Source organism: Salvia miltiorrhiza, chromosome 6, assembly GCF_028751815.1.
Source record: "Salvia miltiorrhiza cultivar Shanhuang (shh) chromosome 6, IMPLAD_Smil_shh, whole genome shotgun sequence".
NCBI lineage: Eukaryota > Viridiplantae > Streptophyta > Magnoliopsida > Lamiales > Lamiaceae > Salvia > Salvia miltiorrhiza.
Genome location: NC_080392.1, coordinates 3,242,165 through 3,251,300, shown reverse-complemented (window position 1 = coordinate 3,251,300; position 9,136 = coordinate 3,242,165). Strand labels below are relative to the sequence as shown.

At 31.8% G+C, this 9,136-nt stretch overlaps 1 protein-coding gene across 1 annotated transcript; it reads left to right on the top strand.

Annotated features, from left to right (window-relative positions):
* Positions 1-5,462: 5,462 nt before the first annotated feature.
* On the top strand, positions 5,463-8,337 carry LOC130987951 (uncharacterized). Its single transcript, XM_057911665.1, has 9 exons — positions 5,463-5,617; positions 5,718-5,942; positions 6,008-6,179; positions 6,263-6,428; positions 7,446-7,516; positions 7,607-7,684; positions 7,772-7,859; positions 7,950-8,005; positions 8,089-8,337. Exons 1-9 carry the CDS (start codon positions 5,552-5,554, stop codon positions 8,151-8,153), a joined length of 987 nt encoding a protein of 328 aa, XP_057767648.1. The 5' UTR covers positions 5,463-5,551; the 3' UTR covers positions 8,154-8,337.
* Positions 8,338-9,136: the final 799 nt, after the last annotated feature.

The window sequence follows — 9,136 nt, the reverse complement described above, 5'->3', positions numbered from 1 at the left end:
GTTTCTATCTATTACTTTGATTTTTTGGATTACTTCTTGTCATTTTCTCTCATCAGCTTCATTCATCTCACTTTCTCTCAATTAAATACTTCGATTCTTAATTTATTTAGTTAGATGTTAATTTTAAACGTAAATGACATTGTTTTAATATGCCCAAATTAACATTGTATTAGTAATCGACAAATATGGAATGTAGGATTTCATATTTTCAGCACAAAATTTGACCAAAAAATAAGCGAGTATGCAAAATAAAAAATATATAATAATTGGATAATTTTAATATATATTTCAAAATTGATGTGCAAAGGCCACTAAATTTATATACAATAGTAAACCAAAGAGAAAAAGTAAACGTTTGTTTAGTATTAAGGAGATGTGATATTTCCACAAAAGAATTAAAGGTATCTTTATGTTATGCTTAATAAAATAATTCAACATATAGATATAATGTTTCAATGATATTTATTTATTTTTATCAAAAGAGAAGATAGTAGAAACAAAATTTTGTAGTAGAGAAGGAGAGAAAAAAAATATTAATAATAACGACAACCTTAAAACAACCATATAAATAAGAAAAGACAAAAAATATGAAAATTTGATTAAAAAAAAAGAGGAGAGAGGAAAAATAAACATCTTAGATTTTTAAAATATAATAATTTATTTATTTTAAATTCATATTTGATAATTTGTATACCAAATTAAAGATCTTGCATTTATCTTTAATTTAAGATATATATATATATATATATATATATATATATAATGAATATTTTTTAAATAAAATTTAATTTTTTAAAAAAAATCACAAAAATATGAAAAAGAGAATATGATAGAGAGAGAGAGAGTATGTAAGGAAAATTGAAAGAAATCCTGTGATGAAAGAGGAGAGAGGAGAGAGGAGAGAGAAAATATATATGTGCTTAGAATTTGTTGAATTTTATAAATACCTTTAGCATGATTCTTTAATTACCATTTTGCCACAAACAGTGTTTTCATATAATAAATAGATACCTCCATTTTAGATACAGGTGATCTAGTCAGTGAAGTAGACAATCTTCTTGAGCAATTTTATGTACGAGTGAGGAGTTAGTGGATGGAATTCGATTGATTTTGGTTTGAAAAGAACATTGAATTGAAAAAACTTAGGGTAGGGGGCATTGGCAATTGTTGTTGTTACGTACATAGTCGTCAGACGGATCAACGGAGGGTGGAGGCACGAGGAGGCGGGACAGGGACAATGAGGGGAGGCTGGGCCGTGCAGTCGCACACTAAGGCGCGACGTGGTGCAGGATGCTTCTGGCTCTCTACGAAAGCTCCGAGGCGAGGCAAGGCGAGGCAATCGGAGGAGGCGATGGCGATGGCGACCAACAACGAGAGGTCGGAGACCAAAGAGAGAGAGTGAGAATGTAAGAGCATGATGCAAATATAACGGATAATGAAAATTAATTTATTCTCTTTTATTACATTTTGTTTTTTACATTAATAATAATAATAATAATAATAATAATAATAATAATAATAATAATAATAATAATAATAATAAGACTATTGAAATTGATTTTTAATCAATGCAGTGGGATTCAAATTAAAATTGGTGTCGTAATATAACTATGACACCATAACAGAGAAATCGATGGTTAAATACTTGTTTTTTTATCATCGTACTTTTTATTCAAAGAAATCGATTTTATGTACAAAATTAATTTTTTGAGTTAAGACACCGATTTTAACAAAAAATTAGTGTCTTTTAAATAATTTCTATTAACATTTTTGTTGCAGTAGACATTCTCAAAATCTATCGATAGCAATATCGTAACAAAACAAGTGATACTCAACAAGTTCATATCAACAATTAATCAATTGAAGCCCAGAACAATAAATAAAACACAACAGAAATAATAATATATAGGAAAAATACACAATTTAATTAGAAGTACATAACATCTAATTATTTTTTTGTCAATTCGGATGGAAAAATATCAAAGTAGACAGAAAACTGAAAAATCTTTTTTTTTTCTTTTAATGAAAAATCAAACCAATCAATCAAATAAAGAACTTTCTAGAACGAAGTTGGTGCGTTGCATTCGCTATCATTTCTGATTAAATCACTTCCACACACACTCTTCTTGCAATATTTCTAAATAACTATCATAATTCATAAATCTTGATCCATAAACGAAGAAGAAACGTGGAGCAATTTATATCATGAGAAATTGATTATAACTACTAGCTACTATAAAACTTCATGCAAGAAAAACATATATATTTCAAATATATTTACAATAATTAAATAACCAAAATATGAAGGTGGGTATAGTATAGGTATATATCACTCTCATGCCACCCCTGATATAAATATTAATTTGAAATATGTTAATTAAATGAATGATGGAGACATTTATTAAATAAACTTTGTTCAAATTAAGGGAAATTTTTATTTATATATCTTGACATATGTGAATAAAAATATTCAGTAAGTCCAAAATTTTCACGGCCGACGTAGACCTAATCAATAATTGAAGACAATATTGTACCTTTGTTTTCTTTTTCTTTAAGAAAATCGAATCTTATTAAATAATTCAAAAGTCTAACGAAATAATGGCCATAAGCAAATGTGAAAGGCTTTATATTCCACGTAGCATTAATCCTATAAAGAATCAAACGAAGCATCATGAAATTTGTACTTATACACAATCATTGACATTGCAAATTTATAACAATAGCATCAACTCCATATATTTATTTTGAATTCGGATTGAAAGTGGCATCACCATTTCCTTTTAATCAAGCCTCTAATAAAAATTCAAATACAATTGCCACTTATACATGATCACATTGAACATTACAAAATGAATCAAGGTAATACTTAGGGGTGCGTTTACTTTGATCGTAAAATTTTCATTGAAAAATGATGAATAAGAAAAAATGAGAAAATATTATTTTTTTCTCCTTATTTTATCAGATGTTCACTATAGATGAAAAGATTAGAAAATGCTGGATAATATTTTCACACCCCTACCATAGGATAATATTATCCAACATTGGAGAGAAAATGAGTGAAAATGAGCTGCTCGAGAAAATATTTCACTCTGTCCGGAGAAAATTTTCCATTATAGTAAATATGTGAAAATGATGAAAAATGAGTTAAAATATACTTTTTCTCTCCTTCTCCATCAAAGTAAACAAACCCTTATGGTTTATTAAGTGTGGAAACATCACAACGTTTATTGAGATTCAAGTATATACACCCCTAGAGATTGTTTAGGCTCAAAATATTAGTACAAATGCGGATACAAATTGGACAATTTGTTAGTGTTCTTCAACAAATATGTTTGCACTATCACCTCTCCTAACCATGTGCACAAAAATCTAATTAGAAAGTATTTGAAAGGTCATATGTGCACAACTTCCTCCGTCCATGAAAAGTATGACGCTTTGTCATTTTTGATGTCCATCAAAAGTACGACACTTTCGACCAGCATATTTTCCTTACCTTTTATCCTTATCAATATCATTTATATATTTATATATATAAAAAAAACTTCACCCTTAATGCAATCTCAACAGCTCATTTCATATAAGGCCTGGGACATTTTCCCCACCACATAAAAATTACCATCTATTTTATTAAAATTTGTGCCTATCAAAAGTAGACTAATATATTAAATTAAAGATCTTGCCGTGATTTTTAATTTATGATGCATATTGAATATTTTTGTAGATGAAATATCATGATTTTGCAAAAGAATAAAATTTTATGAAAGAGAAGAAAAGAAAGAGACAATACATATGGCACATAAATAAACTCTCACTTTTATATTGAAAAAATATTTTAAATATAAACATGCAATCTAATTCATAAATATCACAAAATATATAAACTGTATATAAATGTATGTGAAATTAGTCGAACTCTAGTATGCTTTTAAAGTTTGATTACTAACCTTTAATTTGCAATACCTTTAACTTTTATTGTTGATTTCGACTGCTTCGATTCTACCTACAAATCTTCTAACTTATTACATCCTACAACTCAAACATTGGATGAACAATAGACCGACGAGCCAAAAAAATTAATTTTGCTTCATTTGGGAAGAATTAATTTTGCTTTCTCATTATGATTAGAGGGAAAAAAATTTGCACACACACTATATATGTGTTATAAGGGTTTTGGGCTAAGTTAGGAATTTCTAGGAAGATTAAGAGTGGACCTTTTAATGGGCTTAATTAATAAATTAAATATGCAAAATTGTGACAAAATAATAATTTTAATAAATAAAGAAAATAAAAGTTTTACAATAGGGTTAATTGCATCAAAATACCTGACCTTTTCCCAAAATTTGATTTTTTGACAAACTTTTTAATTGTAGCAAAAATTTTAGCTACGTTTCAATTTATTGCAATGTCCCTTCCGCGTATATTTCCGGTCAAATCCATGCTGAGGTGGACCTCCGTAAAGCTTAGGTGGCATGTCGTGCCGGGTAATGAAACATTGTCGTCTCAAATCCATTGCAATAAATTGAAACGTAGCTAAAATAAATTGGCCGGGAATGAATGGATTTGACCGAAAATATACGCGGGACAGACATTGAAATGTAGCTAAAATTTTTGCTACAATTAAAAAGTTTGTCAAAAAACCAAATTTTGAAAAAAGGTTAGATATTTTGATGCAATTAACCCTTTACAATACTAAGCATCTCTTATAATCCTAAAAATCTCCCACTTACCCTCAAAATATATTTTCAAGTATAAAAACCCTAGTCTAACAAATCCTCTCACTTTGTACTAAAAGCAGTTCCTTGACGTATTTCACTCTCATTTTCTCCACACGGCGATTGAATGTTGCGCTTTGCAGAGCATTTTTTAAAGGATCTGCTAGATTGTGCTCAGATGCAATATTGATTACCATTATATCGCCTCTTCTCATTATATCTCTTATGATATATGGTAATTTCTCTTTATGTATTTGCTAGCCTTGTGAGCTTGTGCTTCATTTAAATTTGTCACTGCACTAAAGTTATCACAATACATTGTAATGTTCTTACGAATATTCGGCACCACATTCAGATCCAATAAAAAGTGCTTTAGCCAAACATAGCAGCCTTCGAAGCGGCCACATATTCAATTTCTATAATCCTCAATCCACCTACAATGTATAATACAAGACACAATCTGTAATATAATTCAACAAATAATAAATATATAACATATATGACAAAATAATAATTCTTATAAATTAATAAATACTAGTACAATTTTAAAAATAAGAAGCAGCTCTAAAGCTAGCATACTTTGAAGTATTTCCAAGCTGTGTTGGAAATCTGTTAACGAATGTTAACAAATCATATAATGCCTAGATGTAATTACACCATTAATTTATCATTTTAATTTTTTTAAGCCTAAATATATTTGAAGGTGCTTTTGCACCTTTTACTACCGTCACAGACCTGTCAGATTAGCAAGAAAAATAGCCGTTTCAAGTTTAAAATACAAAAGCATTGTCGTTCCCATCGGCTCTGTAACAAAGAGAGCTGAAAAAAGAAGAAAAAGAATGGGAAGATTCAAAACAAAATCCGATTACGAAGAACTCAGAAAAGCTCGCATCTTGGAAAATCAGGTTACTTTTTTTCCTCTCCCAATTGAAAAAATGCGTTTTTGCGGTGTTGTCTATTTGCAAAATTCCTACATTTATCCGAGATGGCTGTCGACATTAACAGGCGCGCTTGGCTACTTTGGGGCTTCAAAAAACCTTGCCGGAGCTTCGATCTCTCAATTCATCGCCGAAATCTGAGAAACCCCACAGTAGAAATTACTGCAAAGTCGATCGCAGCGCCACCCCTTTACGGCGTTCATCTCGATTGACAGGAATTTCGCCGCCATCGGAAGGCGATGCGAAATCCGATTACGAAGAACTGAGAAAAGCTCGCATCTTGGAAAATCAGGTTTCATTTGTGTTGTCTATTTGCAAAATTCCTACATTTCTCTGAGATGGCTGTCGACGTTGCAGGCGCGGTTGGCTACTTTGGGGCTTCAAGAAACCTTGTCGGAACTGCGGTCTCTGAATTCGTTGCCGAAATCCGAGAAAATCCACAAAAGAAAATACTGCAAAGTCGATCGCAGCGCCACCCCTTTACGGCGATCAGCTCGATTGACAGGAAAATCGCCGCCATCAGAAAGCGGTGCGTGGATATTACTGGGAATCGATTGTTTATCTAAATGGCTAATTTGTATTTTGAGTTCGATTTATCTATGTTGGATGCAGGGAATTTGAGCTACTCGGAAGGTAGTAATGGCGGTGAAATTGGTGGTGCAAAGAGGCGTTTGAGACTGAGTAAGATTTCGGAAGAAGATTTGAGGCGGCGGTGCGAGTCCAAGGCGAGAGGGAGTTTGTATGATCCGGTTTATGGTATCTGCTGCCATTTCTGCAGGTTCTCTGCTCTAATCTCTTTCTGCTTTTGTGTTTTGAATTCTTGATATGCGATTAGTGTGTGGATTAGCTTGACTTGGAAAAATGAGGGCATGTATTTTTACATTTTAGAGTTGCTTAGCTAATTTGGAAAGTTATATGCACTTTCTTTGTAGTAATATCTTTGAGTATTTTAGTGTTATCGCTTAGCGCTGATCTTCGGTTACAATGCTTGAAATTGTGATGATTTAGATAGCATGAGAATGAGAAATATTGGAAGTATGGAAGATTGAAATAACATTGCAATTTGTAAGAATCTATCCCCAAGTAGCGTCTCTTTCTTGGTTTTGAAATATATTGTGGAGCTTCATATGGTTTCAAATGACAATGAATGCTGCATTTTGCCCCTTGTGGTTTGTGTCGTGATTTCTTCTGTCATACATGTACTCATGGAAATCATGAACATGTTACATGCATAGAGTCATTGAAATTAATTATTTTCTATGCATAGTGTTGAGTATATTTCATGAAAATGATGTAAAAATGTTGTGTGAATTCTCCTCATGTGGAAAGAACTGCACCAAGTCCCCTTGACTATATAAGAAATTGCATTGCTTCCGTTTTGCTAACTCTTGGTCGAAAATGCCCTCGTTCACTTGAACTACTGGCACTCCAAGTGTGGACATTTTTTTGGAAATAAATTATGAAAAGGGAAGAGGCAAAGCTCTTTTGAAATTGCAGTATGATTTAGTGCAATTCTTTTGACACGAAGGGGCTTTCCTCAACTTTTTTTTATGATAAAAGATTTTCATGCATTTACACTTCTTTAATAGTTAATCCATTTGGTTTTATTGTTGGTAATATAATGAGCAATATGAAGTCATGAAAATCATCTTTAGCTTGTGTTGTAGATTCTCTGAAACTAATCTTGATTTTGTGTATATTTACATTGAGATACATCTCTGGCAGCCAACACAAACATGCTCATGTCAAATTTGATTTTGGTTGTTTTATGATTCCTGAATAAATTACAACACAGGCAAAAGAAGCTCTGTGGCGAAGAAGATTGCAAACGCTGTGGTGATCAGGACATGGATCAACCATGCATAGGTCAGTTTCGAATCCAAGCTCACCATATTTACTATCCTCTATGGTTTCTAACATGATGACACGATACATTACCCGAGAACCTTCTTGCAGGCAAAACAGATTGTTCGGTGTGCCACTCTAGCAACGGTATCCTTTGTCGAGCCTGCCTCAAGGTCAGGTACGGTGAAGGTGAGTCGAGGCGTTAGGTCATAACAAATGAAGATAAAATCCGGCTGCTTAGATTGTGATGGATATTTTGTGATGCACATATGCTAGAAATGGAGGAAGTGAGAATGAATAAAGAATGGATGTGCCCTCATTGCATAGAAGAGAAGGGAAGCATTCCTTACTGGATATGCAACAGGTACCGTGTTTCGATTTAACTGCTCCTGCAGCTGATCTTCAGTCCATTTTTTGCAATCTTGTGAGAGTTTTGGTTTGTGAAAATGAACAGCTCATTCTGTATGAAGAAGAGGAAGATGGTTCCTACTGGAATTGCCATATATAGAGGTCTCTCTCTCTCTCTCTCTCTTTGAACTTGTTTTACAGCTTAACACTGCCACTGATACTCTCTAGTGTGTGTGTGTGTGTAGCAAGAGAGATGGGATACAAATCTGTGGCACATTTGTTGATGGATGAGCTTTCAAAGAGGAGATAGAAGAAGATGTTTTGCACAAAGCAATACCACATTTAATCTCATTGTGGTGGTTTTGAACGTGTCTGAATTGTATCAACTTGTAACACTAGAGGTAGTATAAACAGTTGCGTTGTATGTCTTATTTTGACAAGTTCATTAACATAAGACTTATTTTGAGAAACATTCGGAATTTATTATTGATCCACTTTCTTAAATTCATCACCCAATAAAAGTTCTCTCTAGGTTCATGTGGAGGAATTCAATAATTCACATTCAAGTGACTCTTATATGACTAAATAGGCTGTTTGGCTGAGCTTATAAGTTGTTCAGTAGCTTATATATTCATTTAAAGTATTTGATAAAATAAGCTCTTAAACAGTTTGTAATCAGTAAAAATAAGCTTTAAGAGCATTCACAGCAGATCTCTCAAAAGTAATCCTTAGTTTAAATTTGAGCTAAAATAATAAAAAGTGAGATAAAATGATCATCCAACACATCACCTATATTAAGTTATGCCCACAAAAAAAAAATTACACCCCCTTAAATTTAATCCTAAATTTATAAAATAGATAATAAAAAATAGGAGAGTTGTTATGTGCAATTGTTAAATAGAGATTAAAAATAATTCAGGGTAGACTTTAAGAGTATTTTTAGGAGTAAAATTTTGAGAGATCTGCTGTGGACGCTCTAAGAGCTTGTAACAATCATTTTACAAATATTATTTAACCATAATTTGTTATTTTCATCATATTATTTTCATCATATACTCTTTAAAGTTCATGTCTTTTCAATTTTCTCTCATTAATACAAAATTTACAATTTAATTTATAAGCTCAATTATCTAAACACTTTCACAATTTATAAGCTCTTGAAAAACTACATCTTATAAGTTATTGAAATATTTTATAAGTTATTAGAGCTTATAAACTCTTTGAAATAAGTTTAACTAAACACCGTCTTAATAAGTGCTAGGTGTTAAAATCTTATTTCACGGAACAACTAAT